The sequence below is a fragment of the Lissotriton vulgaris genome, chromosome 1_1, assembly GCF_964263255.1.
Source record: "Lissotriton vulgaris chromosome 1_1, aLisVul1.2, whole genome shotgun sequence".
Classification (NCBI taxonomy): domain Eukaryota; kingdom Metazoa; phylum Chordata; class Amphibia; order Caudata; family Salamandridae; genus Lissotriton; species Lissotriton vulgaris.
The window spans coordinates 1,181,293,241-1,181,311,417 of NC_141685.1; the positions used below are offsets into that span (position 1 = coordinate 1,181,293,241).

Here is an 18,177-nt window from a genome sequence, read left to right on the forward strand (position 1 = left end):
TATTTTTACTATTTTTGTGTGGTTTCAAGCTCCTTCCAATTAGTGTTGGAAATTGGTGTGAATCCAATAATGGATCCCGGATAACTATACATTTCTGAAACGTAGACAACATTCTGAATTCAGCAAGGGGTCATTTGTGTAGATCCTTCAAGGTTTTCCTATAGAAAGTAACAGTTGAAATAAAAAAAATATTAAAATGTAGTTGGAAAAAACAGCCATTTGTGCCTAAATTTTCACCTGTAACTTCTTCAAACTATGGTAGATTTTTGAAAGCTATATACCTTTACGTCCACTGGACTCTTCTCGTTACAGAGATAAGAGGTTTTCAGGTACACAGGAACCCGAAGTATCCAGAGCCAATAACTGAGTTGCACCTTGCATTGGTTTTTCATGGTGTACATTAATTTGGTAAAATAGAGAGTGAAAAATAGCTATCAATAAAACCTATGTATATCTGAAATGGGAACAAGATATGGAGTCTAGAAGCAGTGGTTATTTGTGAATCTCTGAATTTGTGGGTACCCGTATTAGTATGTGAATTAGAGGGTGTTTTTCAAAAGGACTTTTTTTTTTACACCCTGTCTTACATTTGGAAGACCTAAATGCATAGAGAGACTAACGATAATAACACTACTATTCTGTTTTCCCCTAAGTCTGCTGATAAAAACGGTACCTCACATGTGTAGGTAGGCCTAGTGCCTTCGACTGGAAACGGCCCAAAACGCAACATGGACACATCACATTTTTCCAGTGAAAACTGGCACCTTTTTTTGCAGTGTGCCCTGCTGTAGATTTTGGGCCCGAGTTCAGCCGGCATCTAGGGAAAACTTGCTTAACCGGTACATTTGTGAAAACTAGACAACCAGGAGAATCTGGGATGGGGTGACTTGTGTGGCTCTCACCAGGTTCTGTTACCCAGAATCCCTTGCAAACCTCAAACTTTGTATAAAAAAAAAAACACCTTTTTGTGATGGAAAGTTCTGGAATCTGTGGGGAGCCACAAGCCTCCACCCACCCAGCATTCTCCCAGTCTCCCGCTAAAAATGGTACATTACTTGTATGGGTAAGCCTAGTGCCTGCAGCAGGAAATTGCCCAAAACTTATTGTGGAGACATCAGAACTCTTTGTCACGAAATAACCTGGTTTTGCAAGGGAGTCACCTGCGTTTTTGGCCCCGGGCTCGACGGCCATCTAGGGAAACTTACCAGACCCAGACATTTCTAAACACTAGACACCTGGGGGAGCCCAGGGAGGTGTAGCTTTAGTGTATCCCTTAATATTTTCTTACCCAGAATCCTCTGCACTCCCACATTTGCATGATCGTCATTACATTGAAAAACAAAATAATACCTCAGGAGGTTGGGGAAGCTCTTCCCCACCTACAGAGGCAGTAAAAAAAGGAAATCCGGCGGTGGTGTGCCGATGATGTAACGGGTTACGTCCTCGCACACCAGTGCCACAGCTGAGGACTTAACCGTTATGCCCTCGGTACTGAGGGGGGTTAAACAATGAATGTTTATCAAGTTTAATATGAATGCTATTGAGAATTATTACTGTGCTAATTTATTTTAATGATGTTCAAGCATGATGTGTAGATTCTGTGAATGTAGTGATGCCCTGACAAAGTCAGTAGGAATACCTTATATATACCACAAATATGTACATATTGTTACATTGACAAAGGATGATATGACTTGGCATTCTCTTTATTAATATGGTGTTCCCCTGACACTGCAAGTAGGCCTGCCTTATTTAAAGTGACATCCCTTTGCATTGTGATGTTGCATCTGGTATAGGTGGGGGGTATTTTGATTATGGGGTTCAGGACCCACTAGAGGTGTAATGTTGTATAAGGCTGTCACAAAAGTACTTTTCCTTTATAAAAGAAAAAGCACTGGCTGTAAAATTTATTGAGTAGTGTTTTTGCGTGCAAACAGATTGGGATTGCTAGCCCATACCACCTCCACTGAGAAGGCCTTGGACTGCTCTGCTTAGCTACCTTGAGGGAGTCAAGTACTACATTGGAGTACTTGGTTCCCAGTAATAAGACAATTGCGGACCTGTTACTTGTGAAGGACTCCCATTCTTCTCAATTAAAGCCCAATTTCTTACATTGATTATTCCAATCCTTCATCTGCAATACACTGACTTCCTGTCTCTATCTGACATGCTTTAGGAACACAACTTGGACAATCTGGATATAAATTTGGATTTCGTATCCTGGAACTCCTTCCCCTGGGACGAGGTGTACACCTACAGTACAGGTTAGTAAAGACTCTTCCAAAAGTGGTGATATATTGTCTTCTGTAGTTATCACTTGTACTATTTGCCCGATGTGAAAATCATCCTTTTACTTTATGAAAAAGTAGAGGGAAACACTGTTTATTATAATAAGTGGGTGACATCTAGTAGTGCCTGTGATCAGTCCAATGTCAGTACAGTTTATCCCATTGAAAACCTTTCCGGCAGATAGGTTAAAACAAATAGCAAAGGGTTTACTGGTGAAATAAATGTTTATAAATCGGATAAAGTTGTCCAGGGTGGCCATTGGCATTTGCAATCTCCATTTGAAAGGTTGTTTTTCACTTGTTAAATACCCTATTGACCACATACTCCTTTTTATTACACATAATACCCATACCAGGCTCAAATTTGTGAACTCGCACCCTTATTGCTTAATCCCTCTTTGATTATTCATACTGCAGAAAGTGAGCGAATCATATGTAAATCGGGTGAAACTGGTAGGCCTGCATTTTCACACCACAGATGTTGTCTTCATTTGGTTGTGTGAACACACTGTAACAACAAAGTTAAGCTCTACCTCAAAGGAAAAAAAAGATGAATTTCGTGTTGTGAGCCGAGAACCGAAAATCGATATATAGTAAAATATTATAGAAGATACTTTTGTCAAAGGACCAGTATTTTATTCCCATTTTTAAGAAAGCCTATGCGTGTTTGTCTTCATTTTGTAATTAAAAAAAAGCAGTAAACCGAAGAACATGTTAGTATGACTGCAGGGTAAAACCAAAGAGTGTGCAAGAGGAACAGTTAATAGCATACAGGATAAGGGATCCAAACAAGCAAACAATTTCTAAATAAAAAGCAGTTAAACCAGCACATAAAACGTTGTTGGGCTGGCAAAATAAGTACTTCAGAGATCATTGACTGGCTCTAGCCTGAAAAAAATTCTTGATCCTTCATCACTAAACTTAACCGAAACACAAATGGCTTCATCTAACCAACCATGAAATGGATGGCCCACTCAACCTTACCTTCTTCCTTCCTTCCATTTACAGCACAGTTTATCAACCACAACCCGGTCCTGAAGATGATCCCAATCAATAAGGATCGAAACGTCGTCGACCGTTCAGCGCAATAAATGGCACATTCCCCAGTGTGGCTCATCCAAATTAATCAACCTAACCTGCCACAAACCTTCGCATTATAATTCATTCGGAACCACATTGTTTTCGTTATTCACTGTATATATTTAAGCACCTCTACACCATGCGCCGTACATGCTGATCACAATTGTCACTTGAGTCGCCACCTTTTGTGTCACTTGCACATGCTGATCACCAAGTCCAATTCGGGTTGTTTTTGTTATTTATTTACGTACAGTGCTGCTACAACTGTATTTCTCAATTTTTTCTTCCAATTATACAATGCCATGAGCAAGTTTTAAAAATGTATTGAGTCTCCTTGTTCTCTTCCAGGGGATCCTCATCAATAGTCATAAGCATTAGAATATTCCCGCCCATGTGCGGGACCCCGGAAACACTATATTATATGTGCCCCACATATATATACACATATATATATAAATAATATATATATAAAAAACAAGCAATAGCAGCCAAATCACATTAGAGCTGAAATATGCTGTGAAGAATTTCCACCATACATGAATAATAAGCATTAGAAACATGAGAAACAACACCAAAGATTGTTTAGAAATTGTTTTAATGCTCAGAAAGCAGTAGAAATTCTCATAACTCACTGGAAGCATAGGAAGCTCCCAGGCTGCATTGCAAACACACAGTCTAACAAGACTGAAAAGCTAACCTGTAGCTGAATAGCAAAAAACTGACACTGTGCCTTTAAGGCACCCATGACCCCCTGTATCCCATCATGCCCAGGGGTGGCAGTTAGGTCAGTTGTTCTTTCCGGCTCCTTCAGTGAAGGACCCTGGTTACACAGCTCCACTATTTTTCTGGTTTTTGACAGAAAAATTGCTTCTTTTTGACAACTTTTACTCTTACTTCGACGTCTTACACCCAGTCAAGTAAGATACTGCTTGTTTTCAGCAGTTTGGTGAGCATTTTCCTCTAAAAATGCCTTCACTCTTTGATAAATGTCCTTCTTGTGGCAACAAGAAGGCCAAATCAGACAGCCACGACGTCTGCATCGTTTGCCTGCCTGAAGATCATGATCCAGACACCTGTCCTCATTGTGAGAACCTGTCAGGAAGGACTCTCAAGGACAGGGAGAGAATTCGAATTTATGGCCTGGCTCACAGAGCTTCGAGAGGGAGATCTCCAGTGAAGAAGGGCTCCAAGAACACTCATACCTCTTCCAAAAAGAAGTCTTCACGCCCTTCAACTTCAGCGTCGAGCTCGGCGCTGAGAATAGATCCACAGGTGGAATTTTCCTCTTCGAAACTACCGTCGACGGCGGGCTCGCCGTCGAGAAGAAGACCAGGTACGTCGGCGACGTCGAAAGCACCAGCTCCGTCGTCGAAATCCCCTCCGCCGTCGTCAACCGGGCGGCGACCGGCGTCGAGGAAGGCTACTCCGCCGCCGTCAACCGGGCGACGGTCGGCGTCGAGATCCATTACTCCTCCGCCGTCGTCAACCAGGCGGCGACCGGCGTCGAGGGAGGTCACTTCGCCGTCGTCAACCAGGCGACGACCGGAATCGAGAAGTGTGACCCCTCCGCCGTCGACAGTGGCTCGTCGATCGGTGTCGAGGACGCGGTCTCCGTCGGTGCAGCAGCAACGCTCGGCGTCGAGGGTGCCCAATACCCCTCCGCCGTCGTCGCACAAGCATTCGTCGTTGAGACAGCGATCTCCGTCGGCGGCTGGCCATCGCCGTTCGACGTCGAGGCAGAAAGCTCCGTCGACGACAGGACGAGGTCGTTCGACGTCGAGAGAGAGGCTTCCGTCGACGACAGGACATCGGCGTTCGGCGTCGAGGCAGAGGTCCCCGTCGCCGACCGGACACCGCCGTTCGACGTCGAAGCAGAAAGCTCCGTCGACGGCTGCTCATCGCCGCTCGACGTCGAGAGACTACAGAACCTTTCATGGACATTCGAGGTCGAGATTGTTTGACCCTCCGACTCCTCGAAGGCGTTCGGCTACGAGAAAGGAACGCTCGACGTCGAGACACTCGGATACGATCATGGTGACAGAGTCTGCTTCTCACCATTCATCATATCGATCCTCTGGCTCCTCTTCTGAGCATTCAAGGTCCAGAAGTCCTATTCACAGAACTCCTGAGCGTCGTCCAGATCCTTTGGCGGGGCGCATCAGGCTGTCACCTAGATGGTACAGGTCCTTGGACCATTGGAGAGACGACGGGCCTACCAAGCGTATGCAGGAGTATGCCAGCCCACACCACAGGTATCCCCTCCAAAACCTGGTGGAGGAGATGGACAAGCGCAGCCCTCCCAGGCGCACATCCCCTGTGACGCTACCCTCCAAAGCGCCAAGAAGATCCCGTTCTCCTATAAGGGAGCCTAGACTGGAGGGTCGGAGAAAGTCTCGATCTCCTGCAAGGGAACCTAGACTGGAAGGTCGGAAAAGGTCTCGATCTCCTCGGGGCAGATCTCCCGTGCTGTCGCCAGCCAGATCCCCCAGGGCATCCCGATCTCCTCGAAGGGAACATCGGACAAGAGATCGTGTCAGATCTCGCTCTCCTAGACGAGAGGAGCGCTCAAGGAAGTCGCGGGAGCAAAGACTTAGTTCTCACCATCGACATAGACGTACTCCGTCTACCTCCTCAACTTCGTCTACCAGATCGTCCAAGAGGGACTACTCACCGACTTTGACGGACAGTCCAACGTCCAGGTCCTCCCCAGTGGATGATATTGGCACGTATCTTGATGTTCTGCAGAGAGGTGCGCTTAAACTGAACATCGAAATGTCTGTCCCTCAAGTAACGACGACAGTCATTTTCGAAACCTTACACAAGAGGGCCATCTCCAGACCTCTGCTGCCTTTGGTTCCGGGGATTATGGACCCTGTCAAGGAGGTTTTCCTAACCCCAGCAGCACTCAGAGCAGTACCGGCACGCATTCAGAAGAAGTACAAACCGGCGGCTTCTGACCCGGTGTTTGTGAAATCTGACCCTCCAGCAGACTCTGTCATCGTGGCAGCGGCGAGGAAGACACATGCGGTTGCGGGTTCGTCTTCAGTCCCGCCAGATAAGGACAGCAAAACCCAAGACTCCTGGGGTCGGAAGGTTTGCAACTCTGCGGCTTCCACTCTTAAGGTCGCCAGTGCAGCTGCGCTCCTGGGTCGGTATGACAGAGCCTTATGGGACTCGATGGAAAGATTCACAGCCAAGCTACCGAAGGAGGACCAGCAAGACTTTGAGGAAACTGTTACGGAGGGGTGTCTGGTGGCAAACCAGATGATAAGCACGGCCGCGGATGGGGCGGTGCTTTCGGCTCATTCCTATTCTCATGGAGTTTGTGCCAGAAGATCGGCCTGGTTGCGCCTTACAGGTCTAAAACCGGATGCTCAGCATCGGATTCTAAATCTTCCCTTTTCGGGTTCCGCTCTCTCCGGTGAACATGCGGACGAAGAGATGACCCGAATGAAGACTGAGCTGGACACGGTAAGGGCGGTGGGCTTGGAGAAGAAAAAGGAATTCAAGCGCCGCTTCAAAACCAACAGGGGGAGAGGGGGTCAACAGAGGGTTCAAACCCCTCAGTGGTCCCAAAACAAAACTCAAGGGAAACCCCAGTTTCGTGGCAAGCCCAGCAGAGGAAGGGGAGGCCACCAGCAGTCCTCCAACGCCACGAGAGGAGGAAAAGCCTGAACAGTGGCTTCCTCTGACGCCGTTGCCCACTCCAGTGGGAGGAAGTGCTTCACAACACCTGGCAGAGTGGGTCAGCATCACAAGAGATCAGTGGGTGCTGAATATACTGCGCAATGGATACAGGATACGTTTCCGGGCTCTTCCAAAGAGCGTCCCTCCGAAGAGCTCTTGCCCTCACCAACTAAGCTTGCTCCGACAAGAGGTAAAAATCCTGCTGCAAAAAAGAGCGATAGAGGAAGTTCCTCTCGCTCTAAGAGGAAAAGGAGTTTACTCCAGATATTTCCTTGTCCCCAAGAAAGATCAGGAGGACAAGTTCAGACCCATACTCGACCTAAGACTCCTAAACAAGGTTATCGTCAAGGAAAAGTTCCGCATGTTGGCGCTTCACCAAATATGTCCTCATCTACAAGCCGGAGATTGGATGTGTTCGGTGGATCTACAAGATGCGTACTTTCACATCCCAATTGCGCAGCAACATCGCAAGTACCTAAGGTTTGTTGTGGGAAACAAACACTACCAGTACAAGGTGTTACCCTTCGGTCTCAAGTCCGCACCACGAGTCTTCACCAAATGCATGGCAGTGGTGGCGGCTTTTCTTCACAAGAAGGGTCTCTTCATTTACCCATATCTGGACGACTGGCTCCTAAAGGGTCCATCTCCGGTACGGGTAACGCAAGATCTACATCTGTGCCTGCAACAGCTTCACAGGCTCGGCCTCCATGTGAACCTGGAGAAGTCAGTCCAGCAGCCTACGCAATCCATCCACTACCTAGGCTCCGTTCTGGACACAAGCGTGGGAAAAGCGTTTCCTTCGGAGGAGAGACTTTCTTCCATGAAACTGAAATGTGGGATTCTGCTAGAGTCTCGACCTCCAACAGCACGACAAGTGGCGTCTCTACTGGGTTCCATGGCGTCCTGCATCTTTCTCATCCCAAACGCCAGGCTGAGAATGCGTCCTCTGCAACAGGCTCTGGAGGATCAGTGGGACCAGGCCACAGGACGTTGGGAGGACCGAATCCATCTTTCCCAGGCGACAAAAGAGTCCATCGGATGGTGGACTCGGAGACACAATGTGATGGTGGGAGTGCCGTTTCACCAGCCCATTCCATCCCAATCTATAGTGACAGATGCCTCCCTGCACGGCTGGGGAGCGCACATGGGGCCGCTTCAGATTCAGGGCCGGTGGTCTGAGCAGGAGCAGACATACCACATCAACATGCTGGAGCTCAGAGCGGTATTCCTGGCTCTCAAAGCTTTCCTGCCAGCGATCACATCCAACTCAGTCCTGGTTCATACGGACAATACGACAACCATGTTCTATCTGAACAAGCAAGGAGGCACATAATCTCGCCCACTGTCTCGAGAGGCTCAGGCAATATGGCATTGGATTCTCGCTCGAGATCTCACAGTAGTGGCGGTGCATCTCCCGGGCGAGTTGAACGTCAAAGCAGACGCACTCAGCAGGCACTTCGAAGATCAGCCAGACTGGGTGCTAAACGACGAAGTAGTAGAAGAGCTTTTTCGTTGCTGGGGACGTCCATCCATAGACTTGTTTGCAGACGACGAAAACACCAAGTGCCACGCCTTCGCGTCCAGGTTCCACAGACCAGGGACGCAGGGGAACGCTCTTCTGTTGGATTGGGCAGGGATGTTCGCATACGCGTTTCCTCCCCTGGCTCTGATTCCGAGAGTGGTTTCCAAGCTCCTCAGGACGAACATGGAGATGATCCTGATTGCTCCAGACTGACCTCGGCAGTGGTGGTATCCGGACCTTCTACATCTGTCTGTGTGTCCATACAAACGACTCCCTTGCAGACCGGACCTGTTGAGCAAAATGAACGGGAGGATAATGCATCCCAACCTCCCATCATTGAACCTAACAGCATGGCTCCTGACGTCCTGCAATACGGACATTTGAACTTGCCTCCAGAGTGCATGAGCATTTTGAAGGAGGCTAAGAGACCGTCCACGAGAGCATCCTATGCCTTCAAGTGGAAAAGGTTTTACTTGTGGTGTAGGGATCATTATTTGGATCCGATTAAGGGGCAGGAGGGCGTCATCTTACCATACCTCCTTTCCCTCGCTACAGCTGGTTTGAAGTACGCTTCCATTAGAGTGCATTTGTCAGTTATTGTGGCTTATAGGAAGTCACCTGACCAGGTGTCTTTCTTTCAGGTTCCAGTGGTCAAGGATTTCCTCCAGGGATTGAAGAAAGTGTATCCCCCTGTGCGAAATCCTTCTCCTCCGTGGGAGTTAAACCTAGTTCTATCAAGGTTAATGTCTCCACCTTTCGAGCCCATCCACAAGGCTTCCTTACAACATCTCTCTTGGAAGGCAGCTTTTTTGGTGGCAATTACCTCTGCGCGCAGAGTCAGTGAGATACAAGCGCTCTGTGCAAAGGAACCTTACACTGTATTCCACCATAACAGGGTAGTACTCAGGGCTCACCAATCCTTCTTGCCTAAGGTCATCTCTGATTTTCATATAAATCAGTCTATTTCCCTCCCTTCCTTTTTCCAAATCCTACGACCCCGGCCGGGCGGTCACTTCACTCCTTAGATCTTAAAAGAGTGCTTAAGGTTTATTTGGAAAAGACTAAAGGGATTAGGAAAACGGACCAACTGTTTGTGAACTATGGTGCAATGAGAACTGGCTTTCCAGCAGCAAAGAGGTCCATCTCCAGGTGGATTGTCTCTTGCATTAAGTTGGCCTATCAACTAGCAGGAAAACCTTTGTTGATGTCTCCAAAAGCGCATTCCACTAGAGGGAAGGCGGCTACAGTGGCTTTCTTGCATGACGTTCCCATGTCGGAAATATGCAAGGCTGCGACCTGGAAATCAGTGCATACCTTTATGAGGCATTACTGCCTCGACTCTGATTCCAGGACCGATACTCAAGTAGGGCAAGCCTCCTTGAGGAATCTGTTTGGGTAGTCTGTTTGTCGACTCAGGCTTATTGATGAGATGTTCTGTCTTATCTTTCCTTTGCCCGCAGGGATGAGGAGAGGCTCGCTATTCTATTCTAATGCTTATGACTATTGATGAGGATCCCCTGGAAGAGAAGGATTAGTTACTTACCTGTAATCCTAGTTCTCTTCCATGGGTATCCTCATCAAAGTCATAAGCAACCCTCCCGCCTCCCCGGGCAAAGGATACTCTTTCATAAGGAGATATTGTTGACCTATTTGTTATTGGGTTTGTTTTTCAGTCTCCGAAAAGAACAACTGACCTAACTGCCACCCCTGGGGCATGATGGGATACAGGGGGTCATGGGTGCCTTAAAGGCACAGTGTCAGTTTTTTGCTATTCAGCTACAGGTTAGCTTTTCAGTCTTGTTAGACTGTGTGTTTGCAATGCAGCCTGGGAGCTTCATATGCTTCCAGTGAGTTATGAGAATTTCTACTGCTTTCTGAGCATTAAAACAATTTCTAAACAATCTTTGGTGTTGTTTCTCATGTTTCTAATGCTTATTATTCATGTATGGTGGACATTCTTCACAGCATATTTCAGCTCTAATGTGATTTGGCTGCTATTGCTTGTTTTTTATATATATATTATTTATATATATATGTGTATATATATGTGGGGCACATATAATATAGTGTTTCCGGGGTCCCGCACATGGGCGGGAATATTCTAATGCTTATGACTTTGATGAGGATACCCCTGGAAGAGAACTAGGATTACAGGTAAGTAACTAATCCTTTCTGTCCATGTAATGCATTTTGCATACTTGTTTAATCGCCTTCTTAATAACACCAGTGCCGCTCGCAGTCGCAACTGTGACTTTGCCCTGTTTCCAGGTCCGAGTACCGTGAGGAAGTGCCCCTGCTGCCGTCACTTAGTGTGTGCTTGTGACTCTTGGGGTGATTAGACTACCGCCGTTGGATTTCCGAGTCCGGGACTGCGAGGCCCACAGGTCCCTGCGCTCACCACACCACGCGCACCTGTTGCCTCTTCCCGGACTCCTCCCAGCTGATTTGGGCTCCTTCATCAGCGACTCGCGGCCCCCGCTTCGCGGGAGCCGCTCGCAGTCGCAACTGTGACTTTGCCCTGTTTCCAGGTCCGAGTACCGTGAGGAAGTGCCCCTGCTGCAGTCACTTCGTGTGTGCTTGTGACTCTTGGGGTGATTAGACTACCACCGTTGGATTTCCGAGTCCGGGACTGCGAGGCCCACAGGTCCCTGCGCTCACCACACCACGCGCGCCTGTTGCCTCTTCCCGGACTCCTCCCAGCTGATTTGGGCTCCTTCATCAGCGACTCGCGGCCCCCGCTTCGCAGGAGCCGCTCGCAGTCGCAACTGTGACTTTGCCCTGCTTCCAGGTCCGAGTACCGTGAGGAAGTGCCCCTGCTGCCGTCACTTCGTGTGTGGTTGTGACTCTTGGGGTGATTAGACTACCGCCGTTGGATTTCCGAGTCCGGGACTACGAGGCCCACAGGTCCCTGCGCTCACCACACCACGTGCACCTGTTGCCTCTTCCTGGACTCCTCCTCCTCTCTATATCAATCCTGCGCTTACCGCGATAGCGAGACGCGCGCGGGACCAAGCCCAGGGTTAAGCCCGGGCAAAGGGCGGGCCGTTTGAGGCCGTTCGAGGACGTGAGAGACTGGACTGGGCCACCCCTTTAACTTCCACCTCCTGCAATCCATTTCGAAACGTATGTACTCTCTTTTCACTGACTCTGCTCCTGCGACCCTCGATATATTCTGTCTCGCTGATCTTATATCTATGTTAGAACCTTTTCCCCTGTATTTGTCTAATTGGAAAAATAGTGCTAACTAGAGGAAACAAAATCAAGGCCCCTGGGAGTGTGGGTAAGCTGTTAGGCCTCATGGACGATTTTATTACCAAGGCAAACTCATTCATTGATCAAAGTATTTCTTTGATGGAGGAAAGGGTGTCCTTGGACTTGGCGTTCGCTAAGAGATCTTCTATGGGTAACTTGGCCGATGCAAGAACTCCTGCACCTGATAATAATGCAGGGCAGAGGTCACTTTGTGAGGGCAGGCGTAGCCTGCCAAACAATGTGGACCTGTCGGCCTCCCAGCTCTCTGATTCCCAGATAAGCTCATACCTAGAAAGAACACCAGAGCTAATACCTCAAATTTCACCCCAAATTACATCAGATGAAAGAAGGCAAGCAAGAGGGAGGAGGGAGGGCGCAATAAGGAAAAGAAAGAACGGTCCGAAAAATTCCACCCTCAATGAGATCGGCAATATCTCTAGTATGTTAGAGAATCCACCCCTTAGAGCAGAACAGCTAGTAGTTTCTGCGATTATCCATCACCCGCACATGACACTCCTGCCCCCATTAATTTGGAATCCCCTATTCTTCTATCCTGTAGTAAGGAATCAACTGATAGCAATAACTCCCAGCTGCTAAATAAGATCACTGACTTATTAAAATCCTTTCTTCAACCAGTAGAAGCAAAGTTAGCGCAGCTAGAGATTCAGCTATCCAAGTTTACTAATCTCCCACAATTTAACCAAGTGCCAGGGGCTAAATAAACGGGCGGAAACAAACAGAATAAACAAACCCTCCCTAAGCCTGCAAATACCCTCCCTAAGCCTGCAACTACCCAAAAGAACGCACCTTTACCCCCAGTTGCAACAGCTAAAGTAACACTTCCGGAAACACTGAATAATAAGAGCACAGTGAATCCATCTACCAATGTCGCCACAACTCTGTCACAGGGAAATGCCCTGTCAACAATAACACCTGCACCTAAAACAGCTGCATCAAAAAAAGTGGCATCTGAAACTCCTGTGACTCAAACTCCAGCCTCTAAAACCCCGGCCCCGAAAACCCCGGCCCCAGTATCCAATAGAGATGGCCTTAGGGGACCCACCGAAGTTAGATTTCCTGCTGACATGCCACCAGAAGCATGCCCTTTTGTAGTGGTAATGACAGGTGTGCCCGAGCTAGTGGACCACAATGCAGAACCTATGTGGTCTCTGAAAAATAAGGCCCAACACTGGCTAAATACCAACCGCCCCATTCCGCCAACTTGGCAAGGTAGGATTCTGGCGGTACGTAGGACCCCATGGGTGGGAAATGGCAGAAAAACAATCCCGGGAGACTGCATTGTGATTACATTCGAAGACCCCCGAGTAGTAGATTATATTTGCTCTTGGGACCACACGAGTATAAATGGAGGTATGGGTACTAAACCACTTTCCTTTTTCTACCCCTCAAGACAACGTAACGTCCTTTTCTCTTCCAGGAGTCATAAGCACTGAATATTCCCGCCCATGTGCGGGACCCCGGAAACAATATAAAAATATATATGTAAAAAACACATATATCTCGCTCCACATATATGTATGTACATATATTATTTTTCTCACATCAATGCAGCTCCATAACTGAGGGTAAAACAATGTAAACACATATACATGCACTGCAATTATTTAGGAAGCAAAAGTAAAGAAAAACACATTAGGTCAAATAACCTTTGAACTTTGTGTTTTAATGAGTAAACCACTCATAAATACTGAAAATTGCTTGTAAATAGACATTGTTAGCCCTCAGGCTGCATTGTAAAAACAATAGCATAGAAAATGAAACCATTTTCAACAAAAACTGGCACCGTGCCTTTAAGGCAGCCATGACCCCAGGCTTCCCATCATGCCTCAGGGGTGACAGTTAGGTCAGTTGTTCTTTCCGGCTCCTTCAGTCAGGACCCTGGTGAAACAGCTCCTTTCTTTTTGACTTTCTGTCAAAAAATATTCCAATTAATCTACAAATTTTGCTTTCACTCGACGTCTTTTAGACATAGGGTGTTACTGAAACCTTTTTTAGGCTTAAAAAAGGTGATTTTTCTGTCAAAGATGCCTTCTCTCTTTGACAAATGTCCTTCGTGTGGAAGGAAGATGGCCAAGACTGACACTCATTCAGTGTGTATCCTGTGCCTACCAGAATCTCATTCCTCTAAAACCTGTGAACACTGCCAGGTTTTAACTTCCAGGACTCTTAGAGAACGTGAGAGAATTCGAGTTTATGGGCTTTCTGAGAGAGGAAGATCTCCCAAGAAGCTGAAAAGTCGGAAGGCGCGGTCGACGTCGAGAGAAGTCCCGACTGGTTCACATTCGACGTCGGGATCGGCGTTGGAGAAGCAGTCGACGGCGACGAAGAAGATGTCTTCAGCGTCTACATCTAAGGTACCTCCGCTACAGACAGCGTCGAGGGATAGGTCACCGTCGAAGCAGAAGAGCTCGACGGCGAGCCACCTGATGTCGAAGCAGCATCGTCATGCTATGAGGTCGAGGCATTCTCCGTCGACGCCTGGCCATCGGCGTTCGGCGTCGAGACATCCTCCGTCGACGACTAGTCATGGTCGTTCGGCGTCGAGGGAGCCTCTGTCGACACATCGTCGGTCGACGTCGAAGCAGCCAACGTCGACGCCTGGTCAAGAGCGTTCGACGTCGAAGCGGCATTCGGACTCGAGGCACGCTCAGTCGCCGACAAAACAACGGCGATCGGCGTTGACACAGCCTCCGTCGACGTCGAGCAGACAACCTTCAACGGCGAGATGCTCCACATCGAAGGACAGTCATCACCACCCGAGGTCGACGTTGGAGAAATCACGGTCGAGAGAGCGTCTACCTGCTCGGCGTCGATACGACCACCGTCGATGGATCAGCAAAGATCCAGGGAACGGAGCGCTTCGCAGCCAGAGAACATCTCTCCTGCAAGATCAAAGGAGAGGTCACCTTTGAAACAGGTGATTCAGGACAAGGAGAGTGACTCATTGGGCCAGGCTCACGTCCTAGGACCGCAGTTGGGTTCTCCAGGTTCAGCATCAGCTGCGGAGGTGGAACAATCTCCAGTGCAGGATCCTCCTGCCAAGAGAAGGAGGATTGCAGAAGAGAGATCTCGGTCGGGGTCTTCCTCTAGATCTCTAGTGAGTCTTTCCTCATCTTCCTCATTATCTCGTGGCAGATACTCGGATGGACAAAGCTGCACATCGGATAGGGAGAGGTCCAAATCCCCTGCAAGATCGCAACAGGATCAAATGGATCAACCTCCACGGTCACGTTCACCAGTGAAGGATCCCATCCACAAATCTCCTACTATTCATCTTTCCCCAAGGTGGAATAGACCTCTTCACCACTGGGCAAAGGACAAGGAGACGACAGATCGGCTAAGACGGTATCGAGACCAACCTCTCCCCCGCAAGGAATGGTCTCGTTCTAGGCACTCAAGTAAGAGAAAATCTCGTCACAGAGAGCGATATCGTTCTAGAACGCGTTCAAGTAGAAGATCTAGGTCCAGGAGGACCCGTAGCTCTTCAAGTTCTTCCAGAACCCGATCTCACAGAGCATACTCTCCGACCCTAACAAGCAGTCCACGCTCGAGGATATCTCCACCTGAAGATATTTTCTCGTTCCAAGATATCTTCGGCAGGGGAGCCCTGAAGCTGGGAGTGCCTATGACAGCTCCGCAGATCAAGACGACTGTCATATTTGAAACCCTGCAACACAGAACGGCACCCAAACTTTTGTTGCCGTTGGTCCCGGGTATAATGGAACCAGTGAATGAAGTCTTCCTCACTCCGGCAACGGTGAAGTCCGTTCCAGCGAGGATTCTCAAGAAGTATCGTCCTGAGGAGGAGGATCCTCTGTTCCTCAAAGCTGATCCCCCGCCAGATTCAGTAATCATTGCGGCGGCTAGAAAATCCAATGCGGTAGCTTCCTCATCCACAGTACCTCCGGATAAGGATAGCAAGGTGCAAGACTCATGGGGGAGAAGAGTTTGTAACACCTCTGCTTCTTTCCTCAAAGTCTCCAATGCGGAAGCGCTGCTCGGCAGGTATGATAGAGCTCTGTGGGACTCACTTCAGAGGTTGTCTGCAAAACTTCCTCAGGAATATAGAAAGGACTTTGAGGAGGTTCTGATGGAGGGCGGTCAAGTCTCCAATCAGATTATAGGAGCGGTGGCAGATGGGGCAACGCTGGCTGCGCATGGCTATGTGCATGGAATCACAGCGAGGAGATCCTCATGGTTACGCCTCACAGCATTGAAACCAGAGGCTCAAGCCAGAATCCTTAACCTTCCTTTTTCAGGCACGTCTCTTTTTGGAGCGAGTGCTGATGAGGAGATGCAACGGATGAAGACCGAATTAGACACCCTCAAAGCCGTGGGGCTTGAGAAGAAAAAGGAATTCCGGAAGAAGTTCCGTTCGAACAACAAGGGTTCTTCGAAGCAGAGGGTTCAAACCCCTCACTGGCAGAAAGCCCAGAGCCAGCAGGGCCAACAAAAGTCACAATACAAAGGCAAGGGCAATTCCAAAGGAAATGGAAATCAGCGTCAAGGCAACAACTTCAATAAATCTCAGCAGAAGCAATGAGTCTTCACTTCCCCCAGCGCCGTTACCCACTCCAGTGGGGGGAAGCATTGCGCATCACAGGACAGAGTGGAAGGCCATTACAAAAGATCAATGGGTGTTGTCTACGCTGCAGAATGGGTACTGTCTTTGTTTCCATCGTCTACCTCCACCCGTTCCCCCGATGTCAACGTCAAGCCACCAGCTACAAAGGTTAAAGAAGGAAGTAGCGACACTCCTCAAAAAAGAAGCCATCGAGAGAGTTCCGGTGGCCCAAAGGGGGAAAGGAGTGTACTCGAGGTATTTTCTGGTAAGAAAAAAGGGCCAAAAGGAGGAATACAGGCCCATTCTGGACTTGAGAACACTCAATCTGCATGTACGAAAAGAAAAGTTTCGCATGTTGGCGCTTCACCAAATATATCCGCATCTCAGGAAGGGGGATTGAATGTGTTCGATGGACCTTCAAGATGCGTACTTTCATATACCAATACGGCCCGATCACAGGAGATTCCTTCGATTCCGGGTGGGGACCTCCCACTACCAGTTCAAAGTCCTTCCGTTTGGGTTGAAGTCGGCCCCCAGGGTGTTCACGAAGTGTGTCGCAGTGGTGGCGGCTCAGAAAAGGGGGTGGTGATGAACAGAGTGTCTGAATTAAGCAGACCACTCTTACCCAGTCCAAAGATCAGGGCTTGATCCATCACCGTTATTTATCTCACTGCACCATCCCAGCTCAGAACCTGGCTATATGCAAATCAGTCTGTCCCTAGCCCAGTGCATCGTGGGAACAGGGCAGACTAAACTACCAAGCCAATTCTTCACCAGAAAGGAGACAAGCTCTACGCCGCAGGGGAGTCTTCGTATACCCATACTTAGACGATTGCTTGTTGAAAGGTCCAACTCCAGGCAATGTAAGGAATCAATTCCAGACATGCATAGAACTTTGTCAGCGTCTAGGCCTGCATGTCAACTACAGCAGGTCTGTCTCTCAGCCCACTCAGAAGATCCACTTCCAAGGAGCTCTGCTAGACTCCGAAGTAGGAAAAGTGTTTCCTTCGGAGGAGAGACAGTTTTCAATAGCGCTCAAGTGCCAGCAAATTCTTCACCACAGGTCTCAGAAAGTGCGGAAGATAGCCTCACTCTTAGGGTCGATGGCTTCCTGCATCTTCCTAGTACCGAATGCCAGACTCCGGATGCGTCCTCTTCAGCAGGATCTGGAGGACAAATGGGACCAGCACTCAGATCGATGGGACGATCAGATCACTTTGTCGGAGGTAGCTCAATCTTCCCTCCAGTGGTGGACAAAGAGACAGAACATGCAGGTGGGAGTTCTCTTCCATCAACCTCCTCCTACTCAAACGATCATCACAGACGCATCGTTGCAAGGATGAGGGGCGCACATGGGTCCTCTACAAGTGCAGGGTCTGTGGTCTTCCATCACATCAACTTGCTGGAATTGAGAGCGGTCCACCTGGCTCTCAAAGCGTTCCTTCCCTCGCTTCAGGGGAAAATGGTTCTAGTACAGACGGACAACACCACCACGATGTACTATTTGAACCAGCAGGGAGGAACCCGCTCAAGGACGCTGTCTCTGGAAGCTCAGCGCATCTGGCATTGGCTTCTGGCTCGCAAGTTGTCTGTTCAGGCAGTCCACCTCCCAGGAGAGCAGAACGTGAGGGCGGACGCACTAAGTCGGCACTTCGAAGACAAAGAAGACTGGGTTCTCAACGACGAAGTGCTAGAAGACATTTTCCAGTCATGGGGTCGTCCTTCCATAGATCTCTTCGCGGACGACGTAAACAGCAAATGCC

At 48.5% G+C, this 18,177-nt stretch overlaps 1 protein-coding gene across 2 annotated transcripts in view; it reads left to right on the top strand.

Moving 5' to 3' along the window:
• ATF6 (activating transcription factor 6) overlaps positions 1-18,177 on the top strand; it is a 1,839,477-nt gene that overhangs the window by 256,413 nt on the left and 1,564,887 nt on the right. For both annotated transcript variants that reach the window (XR_015309808.1, XM_086964422.1), the window contains exon 3: positions 2,177-2,264. Coding sequence is in view for 1 of the 2 variants with exons in the window: in XM_086964422.1 (XP_086820548.1) it covers positions 2,177-2,264 (88 nt within the window). In the remaining variant the exon portion in view is untranslated. The remainder of the gene's footprint in view (positions 1-2,176; positions 2,265-18,177) is intronic.